The sequence below is a fragment of the Cibotium barometz genome, chromosome 62, assembly GCF_041138505.1.
Source record: "Cibotium barometz isolate CiBa-2024 chromosome 62, ASM4113850v1, whole genome shotgun sequence".
In the NCBI taxonomy this organism is placed as follows: Eukaryota; Viridiplantae; Streptophyta; class Polypodiopsida; order Cyatheales; family Cibotiaceae; genus Cibotium; species Cibotium barometz.
The window spans coordinates 28,844,356-28,869,447 of NC_141107.1; the positions used below are offsets into that span (position 1 = coordinate 28,844,356).

General features: G+C 45.6%; 1 protein-coding gene across 7 annotated transcripts in view; it reads left to right on the plus strand.

Moving 5' to 3' along the window:
- Positions 1–1,397: 1,397 nt before the first annotated feature.
- The window catches only part of LOC147604332 (uncharacterized), a 42,810-nt gene continuing 19,115 nt past the window's right edge, over positions 1,398–25,092 (plus strand). The window contains exons 1-8 of one of the 7 annotated variants that reach the window (XM_086795725.1): positions 1,404–2,007; positions 2,135–2,281; positions 2,457–3,562; positions 3,671–3,850; positions 4,026–4,067; positions 4,805–4,885; positions 4,972–5,091; positions 5,363–5,458. In XM_086795725.1, coding sequence (XP_086651851.1) covers positions 2,480–3,562; positions 3,671–3,850; positions 4,026–4,067; positions 4,805–4,885; positions 4,972–5,091; positions 5,363–5,458 — 1,602 coding nt within the window. In that variant the 5' untranslated portion in view covers positions 1,404–2,007; positions 2,135–2,281; positions 2,457–2,479. Of the gene's footprint in view, positions 2,282–2,456; positions 3,563–3,670; positions 3,851–4,015; positions 4,068–4,190; positions 4,273–4,376; positions 4,424–4,536; positions 4,562–4,804; positions 4,886–4,971; positions 5,092–5,362; positions 5,459–25,092 lie in introns of those variants that run through there. The other 6 variants (XR_015265478.1, XM_086795720.1, XM_086795722.1 and 3 more) reach the window with 6 other exon arrangements.

A 25,092-nucleotide genomic window follows, 5' to 3' on the forward strand; every position in this document is an offset into this window, starting at 1 on the left:
GCCTAAGGTGCTTGTGCAAAAGCAAGCATCGAGAGAGAAGACCACGTGGCCACCCAAATATAACAGAAAAGTTATTTTTAGAAATTTTGCATCTCTCTCATATTGGCTAGGCACGGTAGAGGTCCTACGATGGCGGTGGTGAAGAAAAAAAATCCTTCATTGCAAGTGTAGCTCGATGAAAAGGCGACCGCTTTGTGTGTGGTGATGGCAGGTTGCCTCCTCTTCTCCCTTCTACCGAAGACCACAGCTCTCACAGCTGCTCTTGTTGCCCAATTGTAGAAGGTGGCAGTTGAACGTAGTAACGCATCAAGGCAGTCCCCGATGATGTCCTTGCTGCAAACGGTGTTGCAAGCCCAAGTGTTAATGTGATGCCTTCTTCTTTGACGTTCTTAGGAGTGGCGCGTCGTAGCTCTCTCTCTCTCTCTCTCTCTCTCTCTCTCTCACACACACACACACACACACACACACACACACACACACACACACACACACACACATGATAGCAACCCGGCTTATGGACACGGCACACATAAGCTTGATCTCTCTCTCGACCATGCTACACCTTCTTTGTTCGTTGGTGGTGCTTGCTTTGCCTCTTTGTCGGTTGCTTAAGCCTCACTAGTGCGCTCAAAGATGAGAACAATTGACCCAAACGCGTGGGGGAGGAGGAGGAGGAGGAGGGAACCAGAGTTGACTTGTTGCTTGGCAGGGTAGGCTTAGCTATTTGATCAAGCTGACTTGATAGCCACTTGTTGTGCAGGAGAGAAGCTTTGCCTGCATCTTAATTTTGTTCTTGATTTGGAAGTTTTTTTGCGGGTTGCGACTTTAGTTACGAGGTTGAAGATAACTCGTGACTCGTCGCATCATCAACTTCAGTAATCACAGACTAACAAAGGTATTCCTATTTTTCTCTCTTTTATATTCAAACAAACTAATGGCCACTTTCAACACTAAAGGTGTATCTTTGGTTCACTTTTGATATTGAGAGTGCTATTTGGGAAATGGGGGAAGGGCACGTTCCCTTATGTTTCTTATGTTTATAAAATTTTGGTGAGGACTGTGCCAACTCCCCGCCATACTTTATGTAAGTTTTTTTTTTCACTCGCACAAACAAGCACAAAATTCGTGTGACTTGAACAATGACTTGTAACTTAGATTCAGATGTACTAACTAGTTTGTAATTATCTTTTTTTGCTAGGTACTTCAAGATCTACATCGATCATAAGCATAGACGTGCGGTTCATCGATAACGAACGTGCTTCTAGCACCCGTTCCAAGTATGCACATAAGAGAACAACGCTTTATGTTTGAACTTGATGTTTATTCAAGCACACTTGTAGAGGTGGACTAAAGCATTCTAGTTTCATAAATATATATCTGGCTCGATTTCAAGTGCTATTTCTGAATAAGGTTTTGATATTGTGGTGTGAAAGAGTACTCAAATGCGAGCTCCCGGGAGCTCCCGTCGACGTGACGCTTGGGCGACAGCGCCCTTCTCTCTCATAGAAGCAATGGCGACGGCGACAGGGTCCTTCTCTTTTTTCTGTCGCGGCAGCAGTAACCAGATGAACGAGCTTCATGGCCAGGCGCACCCATTGCCAAAAAGGTTCATCTGATTCCGACACAGATCTCCTTAGCCTAACGACGACAGGCCATGCCAGAGAGATCTCAAGAGAGGCCTTAGAGACCTTTACCCATAGCCACGAGAGACTTCCATAGCCAAAGAGGGACCTTCACCTCCATCGCCGTAGCTTCACCTTCACCTCCGTCATGCGCTCTCTCACCCCTTCCCGCTCGCTTCCCCTCCCTCCTCTCTCCCACCACCATAGCTGCCTCAACTTTTTGCAAGATCCGAGCATGAGACGCCACATGGAACGCATCTCTGGCTGTCTACAGCCATCCGACGTGTCTCCGCCCGCGCAAAACATCCCCTCTTTTCCTGCCTTCTCCCGCTCCCATTCGGCAACGATGGTGGACTTGCACAGGATTTCCTGCTTGCAGAGCTCGGTACCCTCTTTTCTCTCAGATTTCTCGAGGGTTTCCTGCGCAGATGTGTCTAGGGTTTCCTCTTCGGGTGTGCCTAGGGTTTTCTGTGTAGAATCTTGTGCAGAAGCTGATCCGGATCCACCTGCAGCATCTTCTTCTGCTCCTTCAAGCCTCCAAGGCGAGCGGGATGAGCATTTTGAAAGCAATCCAAATAGCAGGACGTCGAAGAGTGTCCGCCTCGCCTTTTCTGATGCAATTGCAGGCGTGAAGAACCCGAGGCATCAACCCAGAAGGGGTAAGATGTCCAATTTTATGGTTATTTTTTCTTTTATGCATTTTTCGGGCATTCACTATTTAGTATTTTTCCAAGCAGCATTTCAAGTATTAATGTAACTTATATCTTTGTCTGTTTGTTTTTGTTGTTGTTTTCAATTTCAAGATAACCTTACTTTTAGTCTCCTGCAATGCAGATCCTGGTACTGGTGAATCCATCATGACGGCAGCAGTAGATATGGGTACCAACTCATTCCATATAGTAGTGGCCAAAGCTGATTGCCATGGAGAATTTCAGGTGTTGGATTCGGAGAAAGAATATGTACGGCTAGGTAGTGGAGCCACGTTGAGTCTCATTACACCTGATGCAGAAGCAAGGGCTTTGGAGGCAATGAAGAGGTTCAAGGCATTGGCATCGGCATATGAAGCTCCTCTTAGGGTTGTTGCAACATCAGCTGTCAGAGAAGCGGGAAACCGGGGAGCATTTCTCAGTAACATGCTTGAGAAGGTGGGAGTTGAGGTTGAGGTACTTTCAGGTAAAGAGGAAGCTTGCCTCATCTACCGTGGTGTGCTGCAAGCCTTACCGGTTTATGACAAGCTGGTATTAACTGTTGATATTGGAGGTGGATCGACCGAATTTGTTCTTGGCATGGCAGGCACACCCATATATGCAACATCCGTCAAGCTGGGACACTTGTGTCTCACTGATCTTTTCATAGGAAGCGGGAGTGAGGTGATACCAAAGTGTCAGCTCGATGATGTACGGAAGCATGTGCGTGGGGTATTGAAAGAATCGGGTGTGGAAGTGAGTGTCCGGAACGCAGGCTTTGAACTTGCGATCGGTAGCTCTGGCACGATTGAGACCATTGAGCAAATTGTGAATCAAGGGTTTGTAGGTGATTGTGCCACTTTGCTAATAAATGAGCAGTCGCATCTCGGCTTGTGTGGGCTTCGTGAGAGGGAGTTCACACTGGACGAGCTTGCAGTTGTGGTTCGTAAGCTTTGCAAGGCAAAGAACAACGAGCAGCGGGCCAAAGTGTTTGGTCTCCCTGGGAAAAGAGCAGAAGTCCTAGTTGCAGGAGCAGTATTACTAGAAGAAATCTTCATAGCTCTGGACATACACAAGATGAAGGTTTCTCCTTATGCTCTTCGGGAGGGGGTTATTGTGGATACTCTAGCTAAAACCTGCAACAAATATGAGCTCTCCCCAAATGTTAGATGGAGCTCAATAGTCAGCTTAGCAAGAAGGTTCTACACGAAGCAGAGATTGGTTTCCGCTTCTCACTCTGCACATCTAGCGAAGGTAGGCTCATATCATGCAGACTATCTGGACAGTTTACTTTTCCTCAATAGCATTAAAGGTTCTCTTGAAAGCACTTTGTGCCTGAACAGGTTAAGGCCTGTTATGTAGGATATTCTGGCTGGCATGAAGATGAATGCTACTACTGCTGACTCTGATCATGTTGCTGAGGTTGTCTCTCTTTTGGATGATACTGATACGGAGCTCATGGAAGCTGCCGTAACTCTACATGCTATTGGCATGTCTATCGGTTTTAGAGACTATCATAAGCATTCTCATTACTTGATCAAGGTTGCTTGTCTCTCCATCATTTTTGCGTAACTGTAACTTATAATAGAGATTTATAATCAAGTTATACTTGTTACAGATCGGATATTATAGATGTGTCCATGTTGTTTGGTGCGTTCATCTTTTTCAAATAGTGACATTTTTATCTTGGTTTGTTTCTATGTGAAGTGTATTGCAGAACAATGACATTCTTGTTGGTTACAACCCTATGGAAGTTAAGGTAAGATTTGTAAAGATGTAACCGAAGTGCGAACTAATTTATGCATTTTATAGGTTGTTGGCAGAAGTCTTCCTTGCCCATGTGACACCCATGCCGTTCCTGCCTGTGTTGCGTCCCCTGCAGGTTCTGTGCTCGTTATGCCCCCTTCCCGGGCCACCTTCCAGTATTGCACTCTTCTGCCATCCCCTCGCTCGTGCTGTCCCTTCCTACATTGCACCCACTCCATCCCCCTGTGTTGCACCCACGCTGTCAGCTATAGTCATGATAAACATTCAAAACATGGGGTGTTTGGGCTTTTGTGTATTTCAGGGGGCCCAGCGTGCTTTCAGCAATTTCAGCTGTTTCCCAAGTTTTGGGTATGTCCTCAATGCAACCTATTGTTGCACTTGCAAAACTCCCTATTCAGACCCAATCAGCTTTGTTTTGGTTCTTCAAAATTTTGCTTCTATTTCTGTTTCCATTTCTTCAGTTCCGCATAAGTATGCTGTCAGCCTGCCTGGTGTAACTGTCAGCATGGTCATGTTATGCCCGTGTTCCACACATAACCCACACGAGGCCCGCCTGTTTGCATTTATGCTTGGGTGTCTATCAAGGAAACACATTACCTGCTTGGCTAGATTCGAGCAGTGGACCCTAACCTATCATACAGGGGAGTAGAGGTCATTCTTTGACAATTTCAGTAAACCTGAATGCATTTAGATTCTGAGCTCATATTAACTGCCGGATTTTGGTTGCAGATAATGTCCTTGCTTGCCAAGTATCATAGAAAGAAGGTTCCTAGTAAAAATGATGAAGATTTTGCACAGCTTCCGGCAGAGGTATAATGTTTATGTGGGGTCCTATTGTTGAAATGAATTGCCTTCCTTTTTTGTGTGCAATCCTATCCACTGTTACTTCTGTGCAGGTACAAAGCAAGACAAGGGCCTTGTGTGCAATCATTCGTGTTGCTGTTGCTTTGAACAGATGCCACAGCAGCACTGTGAAAACGGTGCATATGATTCAAGAAGGTGATACATGTGTGTTGGTAAGACACTTCAGACTTGCTTGTAGTCGAGTATAGATGCTGTTTAGTACTAGCATGTGCGTTAAGAAGAGTTCAGGAGTCTCCCGCTGATTAGTTGAGTTGGTAAGGTGTTGAAGTCCTCAGCATGAGAATGTGGGTTTGTCCCCTGCTTGCTGCGGCCGGGTGGACATGCTAGCATAATTTTTTAATTCCATGAAAAAAGGAAGAGTATATGAAGTACAAGATAATTCACTTGTGATGTGTGGTTCTCTTACCTCTCCTGTATTTGCAGGTAGCTGTGCCCTCCATGAATCCATTTACTAAAAAACTACATGATGTTTCTTTGGAATTGTGGGCTGCACAAGATAAGCTGGATTATTTTGAGAAGGTATGCTTGGCGGTGAATTTTAGGTGTGGACAGAAGAACTGGATGGCTTTGGGTTATTCCTTTTAAGATACACAACATGCATGTTTGGAGTAGTGAACATGTGCCCTTTTAAAGTTGCTTTTGTACGGTTTGAGACAAAGCAACTTATTTGTTTTCTTGGGTGCACCAATTTAAGTAGTACTTTAAGGTGGTCAAGTCTAGTGCTCACCCAGGAAGTTATGCCAGTATGGTCACTAAACAGTAAATGGCTCAGGGAATTACTCTTACCTAAAAATAGCTACGACTTATGATGGGATAAGACTAATTCACACCCTAGCCCATGTAATCAGCCATTTTCACTAATCTTGAGGGTTCCGTAACCCAAGATTAGGCCAGCTAACCCCGTGGTTTGTATCAGGTACATAACATACTTCTCCTCCTCAAACATTTCCACTCTTGGAAATGAGAAAGTCTAGCCATCGGACAAGTGACTCCAAAGTCAGGTTCACACACGTCTAATCTTACTAGAACTAGGTTAATCACAAGCCATTGTTCCTACAAGACTATCTTAGTGGAATAAGAGGCAGAATCAGAAGGAACACAAGCAACTCCTCAATCCAACTTGCATGGAGTTAGACAACATGAAATCATGGAGATATGTGTCGTAGCTAGTCGCATCATATTACATAGCCTTATCAGGATTGGATAATTTCTCGTATGAGAGGAGACATAAAATACTTCCTTGTAAGAGAATCATAGAACTACCAGGTATCTTGGCACCCACATCATGGATAACCTCAGAGAATGCACACATCAAGACCATGTTCAAACTGGAACCCTCTGATAAGATACATCAGGACTATGCGCAGCAGAACACCACTGATAAAATCCTCTAGTGTAAGTTATCATCCTCGTGTACCATAACATCTGTCAATGCTCGACAATGTGACGACTATACATTAGGTCAGGGTCAAGGCTTAGAGCTATACCTTCACGCTCTAAAGTATCTAGGAATTCGGGTTGATACCCGTACTTAACATAACTTACTTATTGCCAAGAGTCGTATGCTCGGTATCATCATAGGCAAATCTTGACCAATCAAATGGTCCCTTAGTATGGATGCGTTGTAACTCGGAGTGGGACAAGAGTTTCACAAAATACTTGACCATTAATGCAATTAAACACTTAAATTAGCCACAACCTTAAACATATGATAATCATGTATACCATAAATACCGGCCTTTTCAACCATTGAAAGTGTTTCCCTGAAACAACTTAAGGCAAACAATTCACCCTTTGTGACATGCGTCGCGTAAGCGTGTTCTTGATTAGTGCTAAGCAAAGAAGATTAATGCTAATCCTATGTTTAGCAAAGATACATAAGAGAAGGAGAGATAGATATAATCTACTATATATTACCAAAACATGCTATATATACAATGATCTTGTTGATTCACAGCTACATGCAAATGATCTCTCTGATTCACAGTCTCATGATGCATATACCAAAGATCCTTGCAACCCTCTACTTGCAATTGGACAAGAGAAGCTCCTGCTGATCTTGTTAGAATGCACAGCGAAAAAATGAGACAAGTGCTGTGGAGAACAAAACGCAGAAGTGTAGGGAGAGAGAAGCTGTATAAACTTTGCTATATACACAAGATTCGGTACAAAATGAGGTGGGGGCAAGGGTGGTATTTATACCACCCCATGGTACCTGTTGGCCAGCAATACAGCCAATAGGCTGCCCTCATGTCCACGACTGGATAAAAGCCAGTCGGCTAGCACATGAATAGTCGGGCAGCACAAAAACTTAGACGACGAGCACTGTATGAGTCGGTCAATATAGACAGCCCCTCACGACCAGTAAAAATAGAAAAAAGCATGAAAAAAATGGGGAAAAATGAGAAAAGCTCTCGGTGGGTGCACCCACAACAAAGGCCCTCATTGTACAGACAGGAGATGATTGCTAACACCCCCTCTCAGCTCCTGGATGTGGAACCAACCTCGGTGAGCTGGAGTGCTGCCGGATCATCGCCTGAGGTAGAGACTTCGTGAAGAGGTCTGCTGCATTGTCCTCCGTCTAATAAAACTCTAGCAAGATGTCATCAGCAAAAAAACTTCACGAACAAAGTGACTCTGGATGACCGTGGGTTCCGCCAATGGAAAACCAATCTCGCCAAGTAACCTCTGCAATCTCACCACCTCGCAAGCAGCACCACAAGGAGCCCGATACTCTGCCTCTATAGAAGACAAGGCAAAAATTGCATGCCTCTTGTTGCACCATAAAATAGCTCCTGAGCCAAGGGTAAATCTGTAGCCTGTTGTAGATCTCCTCATGTCCGGATCTCCTCCCCAATCTGAGTCACTCCAACCTTGGAGTCTGACTCCATCCGTCGTTCCCCCTTTAGTGTCATAGAAGAGTCCAAGATCCTTCGTATCCTAAAGATATCGCAAGATCCGCAATCCTGCGTCCCAATGAGTCTTCAAAGGCGCCTACATGAATGAGCTCAACAACCCCACCGGGAAGCTCAAGTCCAATTTGGTGTTTAGCAACCAAATCAATGAACCAAACTGCTTCCGATACAAGGAGGCATCAACCTGCTGACAAGGATCATCATTGTAACTTTGGTATGCCAAGTTTTGGGAACTTGTTGAAGACCATACAAGGCCTTTTGAAACCTGTAAACCACCCTCTCTGAACCCAGAACCTCAAAGCTTGGAGGCTGCTCAACAGACACCTCCTCCCCCGCAAGTCACCATCTGCCACTTGCGTGGCTTTCCTACAAGTCTCCTAGGAAAGAGCTTCCTCAACTGTAGTAGGCTCTTTGTCTCGAATGATACGAGACATCAAAGCATAGTTCACTTGTAAACGTTCCTTTGACTGACGAACGCAAGAACTGGAATGTCCTTGCGTATTGCTGCCAACATCTGGCAAGCCATCCATCATTTGGTCTCGGAAAGCTTGCTGTAGCGTATCCACATTCAAGTGGTCATGATGAAACTGCCACAGATCACCTAATTGAGAACCTGTAAGAGAGAGTGCTGAGAGTTTGTAGATCGATTCTCCACTCCGCCTTCCCATACAACCTGGCCTGTTGCTTTGTTTCGTAGAGCAACAAAATGCTCATCAAACTCCACCCGTACTCTAGTCTTGCAAACCTCATGCACTGACAATAGATGAAAACCAAGGGATGGGACATAAAGAACTTGGGAGGAATGCTTCCCCCCTCTGCCATTTGGAACGATCTCTAACCTGCCCTCACTATGAATAGGGATAGTGGACTTGTCACCGATCAGGATGTGACCTGCGTGCCTTGTAAGATCCCATAATAACTCTTGGGAAGGAGTCCATTGTCTAGAATCCAGTCCCGAGTGTCCCTAGCGGTGAGTCCAACTATCTCCTTGCTCGAAGAAGATGAAGCATCTGTGTCCATAATCTCCAAGTGCATAAAAGCTGGAGTCTTCACAATTACTTTTGAGGAATCTGCACCCTTCTCGGTGCTCCGCTTAGGACATTTCCTCCAATAGTGGCCTTTCTTGCCACAATTGTTGCAGGTCCTCTCTGCCTTCAAGACATCACGATCCAAGTCGAGCTCTTGCTCAGAAGACTTCTCTTGTGAAGACTTTCCTTTGCCCTTACTGCGGCTTTTCGATTGCTGGCGAGTCAAGGCCTGAGAATCTCCGTCTTGTGGAGGGTTCGTAAAACGCTCTTCTTGGTCCAAGACCATAGGCACAAGCTCCTCCCATGTGATGGTGCTGAGCTTGCCACTGGTGATCAAAGAGGAGTAAAAAGCTGAATACTGAGAGGTCAGATTGTTAGACATCATCTCCTTGTTACTTGCTTCCTGTTTGGTGTCTTATTTTAGCCTTTAGGGCTGACCATGTTAGGTAGAGGGGCTGGTCACCCCTCACATATTTTTCCCATATTTTATTCCCACTTTATGGAGTCTTGGGCACTTTTTTCCCTGGTCATGAGCTGGTCGGCTACCTACATCTGGGCATATATATAGCCACCATACCCCTCACTCTTTTTCATTGCTTAGCATTCTTTGCTGGAGTCCCTCACATATGAGGTCTTCTCCCCTCTTGCTCGGGACATGTATTCTTGGTTGATGATATTGAGAGCAGGTCTATACCTGTGTTCCTCTCCATCTTTATCTCTCACTCTTTTCCTTGTGTTTCCACTGTCCTTTCTTCCGCTGTGCATTCTATCACAGATGAGACAGCAAAGTGATGGCCATGTCCTCTGAAGATATCTCCTTTCCAGCATGAAGAACCTCATGCTGAAGTGCTTGCAACTTGTTGATGTGCTCTCGCATCGTTGAAGACTTTGTAAGATTCATTACCCGCATCTGTCCTTCCAAGGAAATCCGCTTCATGGGTGATACCTTGTTATATAGAGAAGCCAAATGTTGCCAAATTCCTCTGGCCAGCGTCATATGTTTAATATGATTAATCACCTGCGGTGTGCAATTAAGGAAGATGAAAGAACGTACATGGGCATTGACACAATCCTACAACTGTGCCTAAGCTGTAACACGCGGAAGCTCTGGGGGTCTTCTTTCAGCCCTAAACACTACGGAGAACATGTTGATGCAAAAATGCAGACAGAAGGGAGAGTAGAGAAAGAGAAATGCTAGAAATTCAGTATATTTCTGATGGTACAAAAAGGTACCTACATCCACAGCCCTAGGCTGTTGCCTTCATACAAAAGGTGAACATCACCAAAATATGTCCCTAACTTGGACCCTAAGGACCCAACTCATATGGAGTTGAATGACTCTACAAATGAGCATATGCGCCTTTTTTATAGGCCTTGGGACACATGGAGAACTGGCCGACTGTTGGTCGGCCAGCCTTCTTGGCATATACTTCATAAAAGCTGGTCGGGCAGGCCTATTCCCATAAACGCTGAAGCGCTTGCTGCAGCCGCCAAATCTGGTACAGCCGACTCCCTGGCCATGTAGTCGACAACACCCTTTCCTTGTTTTCCATGCCTTGCTCCAAGTCCATCACTGCCAAACAACACTTCACGCTCCAAGTCCTAGCTCTAATGATCTTTTTCTTGGCTGCCCCTTCTGGATTAGCTCTGGAAATATTCATGGCAATGCTTGCACATGACATCCCCCTTTGCTAAACTTGACGACGGGCTTCCAACTTGTTCCTTGGATGATTGTTATCATCCCAATCTTTTCTCGAAGTCCGTTTTGTCATCCATCCATCCTTGGCAACCCTTTTCTTTGAAAATCCAACCCAGTCTCCAAAACCACTATGACTCTGAATAATATCTATGCATCTATTCCATCCAGTCCCCAATCCATTCTTGCCCTGGCTCTGAACACTGTCTTGGTCTTTATTCCTGAGAAATGAGCCTGGCACTCTCACATCACCCCTTGGAGGATAATCCTCCCTTGGGACCGTTGCTCGAGAACCTATCTGGCTCACAGGACTGCCATCCCTCAAGCTTTGTGAAACACCACCAACAAACCTCCCGGGAGCTCTTCTCGTTCCTGTGTTCCTTGCCTTAGGCTTCGTATCCGTGTACTTTCTTGTACCTTGGACCTGTACACCATCATATGGGACTGAATCAGTGTTTAGCTTTGCTGAGCCTGATGCTCCGATATCAATGTAACACGCGGAAGCTCTAGGGGTCTTCTTTCAGCTCTAAACATTACTGAGAACATGCTGATGCAAAAACGCAGATATGGGAGAGTAGAGAGAGAGAGAGAGAGAGAGAAATGCTGGAAATTCAGTATATTACTGATGGTACAAAAAGGTACCTACATCCACAGCCCTAGGCTGGCCGCTGCCTTCATACAAAAGGTGAACATCACCAAAATCTGTCCCTAACTTGGACCCTAAGGACCCAACTCATATGGAGTTGAATGACTCTACCAATGAGCATATGCGCCTTTTTTATAGGCCTTGGGACACGTGGAGAACTGGCCGACTGCTGGTCGGCTAGCCTTCTTGGCATATACTTCATAAAAGCTGGTCGGGCAGGCCTGTTCTCATAAACACTGAAGCGCTTGCTGCAGCCACTAAATCTGGTACAGCCGACTCCCTGGCCATGTAGTCGACAACACCCTTTCCTTGTTTTCCATGCCTTGCTCCAAAGTCCATCACTGCCAAACAGCACTTCATGCTCCAAGTCCTAGCTCTAATGATCTTTTTCTTGGCTGCCCCTTCTGGATTAGCTATGGAAATGTTCATGGCAATGCTTGCACATGACATACGCCTCCCGTTCTTTCCTAGTGGAGGGTAAAAGCTCCCTGTCCTCCAACTGAACACCAACCGCAATGAAATCAACACCAACCTCAATGAAATTAGGCAAGTCATAAGACTCCAAGATAGACTCCATCATTACCTTCCAGATGTTGTAGCTAGTCCCGTCCAATTGTCGATCCATCGAGAACGTGGGGATAGTAGGGATCTTCACGTGCTTCTCAGTCATCTCAAGGGTTCACAAGGTCTTGTGAAGGGAGGGTGGGTGGGGAAAAAAAATGAAGAAGAGGTTGCAAATAATATGCAAGGTGGCTGTCCAAACGGTGATGGTTGCCTTCTACCTGATCTCCAAGTCCCGAACAGCCCAAGAGATCTCCAATCAGCACCAAAAAACAGCAAACCCTCAAGCACGCATTGTCTCCAAGCTTCAAGCCACTTGGGGCTCTGATACCATGTCGGAATGCACAATGGAAAAATGAGACAAGTGCTGTCGCAGAAGTGTAGAGAGAGAGAAGCTGTATAAACTCTGCTATATACACAAGATTCGGTACAAAAGGAGCAAGGGTGGTATTTATACCACTCTATGGTACCAGTCGGCTAGCCCAAATATAGCCGACATGCTGCCCTCATGTACATGACTGGGTAAAAGCCAGTTGGCCAGCACATCAACATGAATAGTCTTGCAGCACAAAAACTCAGTCGGCCAGTACAGACAACCCCCCACGACCCGTAAAAATAGGGAAACACATGAAAAAAATGAGGAAAAATGAGAAAAGCTCTGGGTGGGCACTCCCACACCAAAGGTCCTCATTGTACAGATAGGAGATGACTGCTAATAGAGCCACTACTCTGTCCTTGCTGCCTTGCAGACTCTAACAAATGAATCCTCTTGATCTTTGAATGATGATTCTAATGAATGCCTAGTGATGCTATTTATAGAGAAAAGGTGTGAATTCATAATCAAGGCGGTTTTGTCCAAACTATGCCCAAAAGTGTCCCAATGAGTGGGCTATGTCTTGGGCACTTTTGGGAGCGTGTAGGGCTGTAATATCCGCTATAAATTTTCCCTTGAATTTGCCCATTTATTTGATAATGAGAATATACATGTCTATGAGCATCCGGATTAATGGATGCACATGACATCCCCTCTTGCTAAGCTTGGAGCACTCGGGTAATCCATACACCGTTGCTCCGATTCTGTTTCGGTCCAATTGAAGACTCCTTCACATCCATTGGCTCGATCCCAAGCTCTTTGACTTGGTCTTCAAGTTCTCTGGCACATGTAGTCTCTTCCCCCTTCTCAAGGGATTCAGAGAGATTTTTTGGAAGCTCCTTTGAAACTGTCGGGATGACCTCATCATCCACCTCCTTGGGAACTATCTGTCACACCCATGAGGTGTACCAGTGACATGGCATATCTTAGCATCCATAAGCATTAAGCAGGACATTTAAGCATTAATCCGAGTATAAGCATGTAGGGCATTTAAATACATCAGTTTGTGGACTGTTGTGACCAGCCGACAGCATTTAATAGAGCATTTTTGGCAGTCGTGAGCATTTACACCTGGCCGACAGCAGCCTATCTGCCCGACCAGCATCAGATCAGCATATAAAAGGCATCACATCAATTCAGTTCAGGTCATCTGAATCTTCTCAGCGTTTTCCTTCCTAGGAGACAAGGGGATACAGCTCAGCATACAGTCATTGTATCTCATCTTCTCTTCAGCATTTCCTTCCTAGGAGGCAAAGGAAGCATATCAGCAGCATATTTAGTGTTCAAGTAATCTCCTACCTCCTACATAGAGGGAAGCCAACATTCCAAGGGTGGACCTCAACATTGGAGACGAGAACAGTCATCATCAACATTCATCATATCTCTCTCTTCCCGAGATAGACATTCATCTAGGACAGCATAGATCTATTTATAGATCTCATTTGTAACTGTCACCAATTGGCCGACCATTTGGTCCATCTCCAGATTTGTGTCTCGTTCACTTGAGGCCAGGCCGGTGTCTCATGTGAAGGGGCCAGTATTTTCGCTTAACATGGACGGGAGCCAGACTGGTGCCACCCGTGTGTTAGCAGGATGGTGTCGTATGGACGGGAGCCAGACTGGTGCCACCCGTGTATGACCTGGACTGTGTTCTATCCATGGGATTGTCACGCCATGGAAGAGCCAGTATTTGTGCCGTGTCTTGCCTATGGGACTGTCACTCCATAGGGAGGCTCGTGCCTGGATCTGTGTCTTACCTATGGGACTGTCACTCCATAGGAAGACCGGGATTTATGTTTTCTGTCGTGCCATTTTTGTGCCCGACAGATGTTTTGTACTTGTTCCATGAACGGGAGATATGTCCATGATACTAGTTGCGCATCCGGATGCTCATAGACATATTCTCATTAGCAAATATATTGACAGATTTACGGGCAAATTTAAAGCGGATTTTGCAACCCTACAAGCTCTCGAAACTGCTCAAGACATAGCCCAATGGTTGGGATACCTTTTGGGCATAGTTTGGACACAAAATATGACCTTTGTGGACAATGTTTTATGAGAATGTAGGCAAAACAGACTTGATTACGAATTCATACCTTTTCTTTATAAATAGCATCATTAGGCATTCATTAGAATCATCATTCAAAGATCAAGAGGATCCATTTGTCAAAGTCTGCAAGGCAGCAAGAACATAGCGGTGGATCAACAGAAGTACTGCAAGTAGAGGGCTACAGGGATCTTTGGTATGCATCTTGAAGCTATGAATCAACAAGATAATTTGCACGAAGCTGTGAATTAGCAAGATCATTGTATATATAGTATGTTTTGGTAATATACACTAGATTATGTCCATCTATTCTTCTCTTCTGTATCTTTGTTAAACATAAGATTAGCGTTAGTCTTCTTTGCTTAGCGTTAATTAGAACATTCTTCCGCAATGCATGTCACATTGGTATCAAAGCTCAGGTCTTCTTACGATTGTCCTTAGCTTATGTTTCATGCAAGCTGAATTAGGGTTTTTGAAATTAGGATTTGCATGCCAAAATTAGGGTTTTCGTATTTTGCATGAGTTCAGTCCTAAGTGGGAAAACCAAATTAGGGTTTTCGTTTTTAGGGTTTCAATCCATTTTTGCATGTAGCATAGGTTGCATGTAGGGTAAGATCTGCAAAAGACTTAGCCTTAGGTAGGCAAAAACTTCTTTTTGTTACTCCCTCCACCAAAACCTCACCTTGATGGAGAGCAATGATGCTTGGAAAGAAGAGTTACGACGTGAGTATGAGACTATGCAAAGTCGTCGGAGACGGGAAGATGAAGAACGATACAAAAGGGAACAAGAACAATTCAAAAAGGAACAAGACCGCCAAGCCCAATCCGAACAAATCATGGCCGAGTATATGCAACGACTCATAGAAGAGGACTGTCGGCAACACGAGAAAGAAACACATCAAGTGAAGAGGCCTGTCAAGCCCAACTTCCGTACGAGCAAAGTTCGGCACAACTGAAGGAAAAATGGGCACAGTTCATGGCAGCATCAACAAAGGCCAAGGAGGAATCACCTAGGGTTGTGAAGCAACCCTGAGATATGATGCTGACTGTATATATATATATATATATATATATATATATATATATATATATACCTAGATGAATCCAAGAACATGCCCAAATTCACCTTTTAGGAACGTGCATGTTATATACTCATGGTAGTCAACCCACAAGACTATATAACTATCAACTCCATTATGCATAGTATGGACTAGATACTATGACATCCCCACCAACGTCATCAGTGCCCAATAGTGGGTGTAGAACTCTGTATCAAGATATGCTCTCACACACGCACTCCACACACACACACACACACACACGAGCATATATTCACACAAAGCCCTTCGTACTGAGTTTCTGTCAAACCTCCGGAGATGCAAGGCAAACTCAGCCATAATGAAGCCTAGCACTAAGGGAAGTAGCAAATAGATAGAATTAGTTCAGCAAATAAGTAGTTGATAGGGCAAATGCACCGCTAAAGATAGAAAGAATAAGCACAATATCAACTGGCTGTACTGTATGCTAAACTGTATCCCCTTGTCTCCTAGGAAGGAAAACGCTGAGAAGATTCAGATGATCTGAACTGAATTGATGCGATGCCTTTTATATGCTAATCTGATGCTGGTCGGGCAGATAGACTGCTGTCGGCCAGGTGCAAATGCTCACGACTGCCAGAAATGCTCTATTAAATGCTGTTGGCTGCTGCTACAGCTGTCGGCTGGTCACAACAGTCCACAAACTGATGTATTTAAATGCCCTAAATGCTCATGAAGACTTATGTGTTGATATGATGCTGACACAACCCCATACACATGCGTATGTTGTGATTAATGCTTAAATGTCCTGCTTAATGCTTATGGATGCTAAGATATGTGTCACCAATTGGCCGACCATTTGGTCCATTCCTAGTTTTTGCGTCTCGTTCACTTGAGGCCAGGCCAGTGTCTCGTGTGAAGAGGCCAGTATTTTGCTGACATGGACGGGAGCCAGACTGGTGCCACCCGTGTGTTAGCAGGATGGTGTCGTATGGACGGGAGCCAGATCAGTGCCACCCGTGTATGACCTGGACTGTGTTCGATCCATGGGACTGTCACGCCATGGAAGAGCCAGTATTCGTGCCGTGTTTTACCTATGGGATTGTCACACCTAGGGAAACTTGTGCCTGGAACTGTGTCTTACCTATGGGACTGTCACTCCATAGGAAGACCAGGTTTTTATGTTTTATGTCGAGCCAGTTTTGTGCCGACAGATATTTTGTACATGTTCCATGAACGGGAGATATGTCCATGTTACTATTTGCACATGCATACATATTTTGCATGTTTGAAACTGTTTTCGCATGACATGTATTCGTGTGTTTGCCTGCCTGACGTGTTACTTACTGAGCGGGGACGCCTGCTAGTGAGTCGTGAAGTGTGCCCTGTATTCTGACGAGTTTCAGTGCATGTGAACAGGTGGTAAGTATATGGTACATGTTGTTTTAATGATTTAAATTCTAACCCTTTGATTTATAAGGTTAGGGGTCCACACTTATTTAAAAGTGGGCACCCCCTTTGGGCACCCACTTTGGGGCCAAGGTGGGGAGCCTCACTTTTAAGTGAGTGTGGGGGTGGGCATGGTCACCTACCCCCACTAATTCCCCACATGCATGCGTAGAAGCTCTAAGGTTATCTTCACTTCAATTTTTATTTAATATGGCTCTCCATCAAGCGTAAGGGCATCGCTTCTTTTTGGCGTTGCTTCATCACCTTTCGTAACTTCCTGGCGGCTGGAGATTGCTACGCTTGCTGCTGTACGGCTGCTCATCCTTGAGGCGACTGCCTGCCCTGCACAAAGACGGCAGCACCTACTATTCTGCCAGCTGCGCCTGCCCCTCTACAGGCGACTGAACCGGCTGTCTTCCATCTGCAGGCGGCTGTCTGCCATCTTTTCCCTGTACTGCTGCGCCTACTGCTCCTCTCCCAGGCGGCTGTCTGCCCCATTGCTTGCATCACCAGGCGGCTGCAGCCAGGCCAACCACTGTTTCTCAGGTGGCTGCGCAGGCTGCTGGGTATCCTCTTCCAACAGGCTTTGAACCCTGTTCCTTCAGGCGGCTGTGCGCATGATCACCAGACGACGGCGTTTCTCCCTCAGCCAGCTGCACCACTAGTTGCTGCGCTGCACAGCAGCCATCTGGGTATCCATCACCAGCAGGTTACGTGTACATTTCCAACAAGTGGTGTTTGCATTCTGGACGTTGTCCACCAACAGCAGGCTGTGCTCCAGCAGGCGGCTATCCACACCAGGCGGCTCCTGCCACCATCTTTCAGGTGGCTGCATCCCTGGTATCCTCCACTAGGTGGTTACCCCTTCTACACGAACACCTCCGGGTATTGGTTTTTCTATCGGCCATTTACAAGTAAGTGATTTTCAGATTTGAGTAAAGCATTTAATGTTTAAATCTGGTAAGGGATTCATCCCTCTACGGCCACACCCGTTCGGTGCCGGGTTGTCCAAGCTGTATTGGCGAACCTCGGTCCAAAGGTGCTGAGATCGGGAGAGCCAGGCGTTAGTACGAGAGCGCCTGTCTGTGCGTGGTCTCGGAACACCAGTGTGGTGCTCTCCGCGGAGTCCAGTGAAAGCACAGGACCGTAGCGATTGGACCACACTAGTGGTCAATCTGCTTCGAGCTTCTACATCGAAATTCGAGCTATTTGTTTAGTACTGTTTTCATATGTACATGGACATCATCTGGTTCTCAGAACCCATGGAGCATTGTATTCTTTAAATACTCCCAATAAATATATCATATATTGAGGGGGGGGTCGGCCCGTTCCGGCCCCAGTGCTGGTGTCCATCTTTCCATTTCTGTTCATTTAAATTTCAAGTTGTTTTAAGTTGTCCATTTCATATTTGTGGTTTTAAAGTTGTGCTATTAAACGTGTAGGTGTCCAACCGAGTCTTTCCCACTTGACGGGATCGGTTTCATTGGTATCAGAGCACGGTTGTTTCCCTCTTCCTAGTGGGGAAACGAACCTGTGTACTGGACATCCCGCTTTTTAGCAAACTTAAAACACAATGGACAGCCAAGGCAACCCTTTGGAAGTACCAAATTCGAGGGGTCCCTCTAGTGCCTCTCGTGGGTCTGATGCCCTGCGTGGTAGGCACAAGCCCCTTGAAAGGGTTATGGATAGTGAATCCAAGGGTCAACTGTCTCCAGGAAAGACAGTTATGCTTGAACAAGACCTTGATGCTATGAGGGCTGAAATGGAACATATGAGAAAACTTTTGCAGGCTCAAGAGCAAGAATTGAAGTTTTTGCATGAAGATCCTCATCTACAAAGTGCTATTGAAGCCAGGAAGGCTGATGCTATGGTTGATGTAACCTTTGAATCAATGGCTCGTGAAGTGGGCAAGAAACCAAGGGAGTTGGCACTTGCCTATCTCCTTCGCAAAGGTGATATCAAAGAGGGGGATGACGGAGAGCTAAAATTCAGAAATCCACCTCGTTTGAAGCATGGAGATCCCGCATCTCAGAGGCTGAAATCTTTTATGCAAAAGGAAGAGGTGACTGTCACCTCTCGACATGCATCTTCTCCCCAAGGCACTAAGCCTGACAGATTTATGTATGCCAGTGCTCATGGAGGGCACGAAAGTCACATGCATGCAAGATATGTATCTCATGGTGACAGGTCTGCTTCCAGAAAAATTTTGCCTTCTGAGTTGTCTCATGGAGAGACCATGCCATATGCAGGTAAGTCACATGCATCTGAGCTTCGAGTTCGTGGAGCACATGCCACCGTGCCCCATGAAGCTTCTATGACGGCCCATGGAGCCCATGCAGATAGGGCTACCCCGTTGGATAAGGGGAAAAGAAAAAGAGAAGACCATGAGCCTCATGCCAGGAAGCTCAAGGAGTTCAAAGCAGGTGATAAATCTGTCAAATTTGATGTCTTTCATGGTGAACATGATGCTTCTAAGGTGTTAGCGTTTGTGGCACAGTTCGACATTGCTTTTAGCGATGAGGACTTTACAGAAAAGTCGAAGGTGCGCCATGCTAGCATGTTTCTGAAAGGCACTGCTGCCCATTGGTGGATCACCGAAAAGATCACCAAGGATCCCATCTCTACTTGGAAGGAATTCAAAGATAGATTTTATGCTCAGTTCTTGCCACCCAACGCAGAGCAAACTCTCACTCAAAAGTGGGATAGGCTGGAACAAAAAGATAATGAGAGTGTGCAACAGTATGTTAATAAATTCTGGAAAGTGTTGCTGGAAGTGACTCCCTTCATGCTAATCACAGAGGATGAAAGAAAAAGGAAGTTTCGTTCAGGATTGCAACCTGCTTATAGATCGGGTATTGAATTGCACCCAAAACATACGTTGCAACAACTCACAGCTTCTGCCCTTGCTACAGAGCAATTGGTGCTTAAGATCAAGCAGGATCAAGGAGGTTCCAAGGCGAAGGACAAGGCTGTCCCAAATCAGCAAAAGGGTGGACAGCCACCTAAAAAGAACTTCCGAGAGCCTTACAAGGGTGGTAAAGCTGAAAATAAAGAACAGGGCCCAAGAAAGAACAAATTTGGATTAACCCCGGAGCAAAGAGAGCAATATGCTAAGGATGGAAAATGCTTTTCTTGTGGTAGCAAAGACCACATGTTCCGACAATGCCCAGATCGCAAACCAAAGCACGAGGACAAGCACACCAAAGCAAATGTTCATGCAGTTCCTGATGTGCAAGGTAATACAGGTCATGATGCTAAAGAGCGTATGGTTTGCAAGGCTTGGGGGCAAATCAAGGATCAGCCCGCATTATTCATGTTTGATGACTGTGCAACTGACAATTTCATCTCTATGCAAATGGCAGCTGCATTGGGTATTGAGGTTGAAAACATGGGACCTCAGATTGAAGCTGAAGCTGCATTTATTGGCAAAGAGGTGCAGGTTACCCCTTTGATTGGGAAGTTGCGTATTCATATACAGGGCTACCTTGACAATGAGCATTTCTTAGTTGCTCCTCTGAATGGATGTGATGTATTGTTGGGCAAGCCGTGGCATCATAGGCTTGAGCCCCGCAAAGACTACAAGTCCAATATGATTTCCTTTATGCATAAAGGCCGCATGCACTTTATTGATGCTGGCAAAGAAGGGGATTCCATCCCAGTTGTATCACACATCCAAATTAATAAAGCAATGAAAAAGAGTCTTTCAGCGTACTTGGTTTTTGTGCGTGATAGTCTTGTGCCAAATCATCAAAATGTGGATGCTATGTCTAATGATAGGCTGAATTTTCTTAATGCATTCAAAGACTGTTTTGCTGACTCATTGCCAGGTGAATTACCTCCCCAAAGGCCCGAAGATCACTGCATAGATCTTGTGCCAGGTAGTTCTCCACCTAACAAACCCGCATACCGAGTGAGTGCTGCACAACAAGAAGAAATTATGAAGCAGGTAAACGAGCTTTTAGAGAAAGGTTTGGTTCAGCCCAGTTCCTCACCTTACTGCTCTCCTGTGCTTCTTGTTCAAAAGGACGGATCATTCCGTATGTGTGTTGACTATAGAGCTTTGAACAAGCTTACCATCAAGAACAGATTCCCAATTCCTCGTATTGATGATATCTTGGATAAGCTTGATGGCTCAGCTTGCTTTAGCAGACTTGATTTGAAGAGTGGTTATCACCAGATACGCGTGGTACCACAAGATGTCCATAAGACTGCATTCAGGACAGCCTTCGGATTATATGAATTCTTGGTAATGCCTTTTGGTCTCACCAATGCTCCTGCTACTTTTAATCGTATGATGGATAGGATATTCCGATCCCATCGCAAGTTTACAGGAGTCTTCTTTGATGATATCTTGGTTTTCTCCAAGCATGAGCAGGAACACAGAACTCATTTGGTCACAGTGTTCGAAGAGTTGCGAAAGCACAAACTTTTCGTCAATGCCAAGAAAAGTGAGTTTTTCCTTTCAGAGATTCATTATCTCGGACATATTGTATCCAAGGATGGAGTTACAATGGATCCTGCAAAGATAGAGACTATTCGGAATTGGCCCGAATTGCAAAACGTACATCAAGTACGTAGTTTTCTGGGATTATGTTCGTATTACAGGCGTTTCATAAGGCATTTTGCTATGATTACCACTCCTCTACATGATCTCACGAAGAAGAAAACTGCTTTCAAATGGACTTCAAAGGAACAGGATGCTTTCTTGCAGCTCAAGCATGCGATTATATGTGGTCCAGTATTGATTGTTCCTGACTTGCACAAGTCATTCGTGGTTGAATGTGATGCTTGTGGTGATTGCATAGGAGCTGTCCTAAATCAAGAAGAGCATGCAGTTGCATACGAGAGCCGTCGTTTGCATGATGCTGAGCTTCATATGGATATCTATGAGAAAGAGCTCTTGGCTGTAATTCACGCCTTAAAGATTTGGAAACACTACCTTCTTGGGGCTGAATTTGTGGTCAAGACAGATCATCAAAGCTTGAGATACTTTCTATCTCAAACCAAGCTTTCAGAGAAGCAAATGAGAATGGCGAATTTTCTTTCCATGTTTCATTTTCAGATTGTGCATACTCCAGGAAAGAAAAATCTGGTGGCCGATGCACTATCTAGGAGGCCTTATATTGCTGCAGTCTCAGTGGCCTCTCATGGAGATCTATCTGCTATGAGAGATTTGTATCATTTGGATGCTGATTTTTGCCATATATGGACTGATTTGATGGCTGGTCATTCACATGCCTCTTATGTTATCAACGAGGGTTATCTCATGAAGGATAATTGCCTATGTGTGGTGAAGGATTTGCGTCCAAAGGTTATGGACGAATGTCACGCTCCACCATATGCTGGTCATCGAGGTATTATGCCTACTACTCGCATGATTCAGAGGTATTTCTTTTGGCCAAACATGCGTAAAGACATTGAGGCTTATGTGCGTGCATGTATTACTTGCCAAAAGGTGAAATTTGACAGGCAAAAGCCTCCAGGTTTGCTTCAGCCATTGCCTATTCCCTCGCAACCTTGGGAAAGTATCACGATGGATTTTATTATGGATTTGCCTAGATCCCAGCATGGGAATGATGCTATTTGGACTATTGTGGACAGGTTTAGCAAGCAAGCTCACTTCTTGCCCGTCAAGAAAACCATTAAAGCTGATCGTATGGTAAAGCTTTTTCTTGCTAATATTTTCAAGCATCATGGTATGCCTAAATCCATTGTTGGGGATAGAGATCCCAGGACTACAAGCCTATTTTGGAGGGCTTTGTTTGATAATATGGGTACTAAGCTTGAGTTTTCATCAGCTTATCATCCCCAAACGGATGGCCAAAGTGAAGCTGCAAATTCAGCTGTGTTGGATTTATTGAAATGTTATGTGGCAGATCAAAAGAGTGCATGGGAGAAGTATCTTCCACTTGTTGAGTTTGCCTACAACAACACGATCCATGCTTCCACAGGAAAGGCTCCGTTTGAGATTATTTATGGCAGAGTGGTCTTGCCACCCATCCTTCGTACCAAGGATGAGATTTTTGCTGCTGATGAATATGTTCGTGACTTGGATGTTGCCTTTGGTCAGGTGCGGACAGCCATTGCAAGATCTCAGGATAAGCATAAAAAGGCTGCTGACAAGCATAGAAGGGACATGGAAGTCAAAGAAGGTGATTGGGTATTGCTGAAATTTGAGAAGGCTAGGCTTCGGAAGAGGCCAGGACGAGAAGGATCATATCCTAAGCTTTCTCCTCGCTATTATGGACCCTTCAAGGTGATTCACAAAATCAATGAAGTGTCCTACAGGCTTGCTTTACCTAATCATTGGAAGATTCACAATGCTTTTCATGTGAGTCTATTTCGGAAATATGTGGGGCCAGATCCTGATGAGCCTGTCACAGAAGATCCGCCAGAAATTGAAGAGCTTGAGGAGATCCTCCAGCCAGAACAGATTGTTTTTCACAAGGAGAGAAAGCTACCTGCAGGAAAGCTTTCCAGGAGATACCTTGTGAAGTTTAAGAATTATTTGCCTATTGATGCCAAATGGGTAAATGAAGATTATTTTGCAGATTATCCGCAATTGTTGCAGGCATATCTTGAGGCTTTTAAGTTGAGGTCAACTCTTTAGAAGCCCGGGGGGATGTCACCAATTGGCCGACCATTTGGTCCATTCCTAGTTTTTGCGTCTCGTTCACTTGAGGCCAGGCCAGTGTCTCGTGTGAAGAGGCCAGTATTTTGCTGACATGGACGGGAGCCAGACTGGTGCCACCCGTGTGTTAGCAGGATGGTGTCGTATGGACGGGAGCCAGATCAGTGCCACCCGTGTATGACCTGGACTGTGTTCGATCCATGGGACTGTCACGCCATGGAAGAGCCAGTATTCGTGCCGTGTTTTACCTATGGGACTGTCACACCTAGGGAAACTTGTGCCTGGAACTGTGTCTTACCTATGGGACTGTCACTCCATAGGAAGACCAGGTTTTTATGTTTTATGTCGAGCCAGTTTTGTGCCGACAGATATTTTGTACATGTTCCATGAACGGGAGATATGTCCATGTTACTATTTGCACATGCACACATATTTTGCATGTTTGAAACTGTTTTCGCATGACATGTATTCGTGTGTTTGCCTGCCTGACGTGTTACTTACTGAGCGGGGACGCCTGCCAGTGAGTCGTGAAGTGTGCCCTGTATTCTGACGAGTTTCAGTGCATGTGAACAGGTGGTAAGTATATGGTACATGTTGTTTTAATGATTTAAATTCTAACCCTTTGATTTATAAGGTTAGGGGTCCACACTTATTTAAAAGTGGGCACCCCCTTTGGGCACCCACTTTGGGGCCAAGGTGGGGAGCCTCACTTTTAAGTGAGTGTGGGGGTGGGCATGGTCACCTACCCCCACTAATTCCCCACATGCATGCGTAGAAGCTCTAAGGTTATCTTCACTTCAATTTTTATTTAATATGGCTCTCCATCAAGCGTAAGGGCATCGCTTCTTTTTGGCGTTGCTTCATCACCTTTCGTAACTTCCTGGCGGCTGGAGATTGCTACGCTTGCTGCTGTACGGCTGCTCATCCTTGAGGCGACTGCCTGCCCTGCACAAAGACGGCAGCACCTACTATTCTGCCAGCTGCGCCTGCCCCTCTACAGGCGACTGAACCGGCTGTCTTCCATCTGCAGGCGGCTGTCTGCCATCTTTTCCCTGTACTGCTGCGCCTACTGCTCCTCTCCCAGGCGGCTGTCTGCCCCATTGCTTGCATCACCAGGCGGCTGCAGCCAGGCCAACCACTGTTTCTCAGGTGGCTGCGCAGGCTGCTGGGTATCCTCTTCCAACAGGCTTTGAACCCTGTTCCTTCAGGCGGCTGTGCGCATGATCACCAGACGACGGCGTTTCTCCCTCAGCCAGCTGCACCACTAGTTGCTGCGCTGCACAGCAGCCATCTGGGTATCCATCACCAGCAGGTTACGTGTACATTTCCAACAAGTGGTGTTTGCATTCTGGACGTTGTCCACCAACAGCAGGCTGTGCTCCAGCAGGCGGCTATCCACACCAGGCGGCTCCTGCCACCATCTTTCAGGTGGCTGCATCCCTGGTATCCTCCACTAGGTGGTTACCCCTTCTACACGAACACCTCCGGGTATTGGTTTTTCTATCGGCCATTTACAAGTAAGTGATTTTCAGATTTGAGTAAAGCATTTAATGTTTAAATCTGGTAAGGGATTCATCCCTCTACGGCCACACCCGTTCGGTGCCGGGTTGTCCAAGCTGTATTGGCGAACCTCGGTCCAAAGGTGCTGAGATCGGGAGAGCCAGGCGTTAGTACGAGAGCGCCTGTCTGTGCGTGGTCTCGGAACACCAGTGTGGTGCTCTCCGCGGAGTCCAGTGAAAGCACAGGACCGTAGCGATTGGACCACAC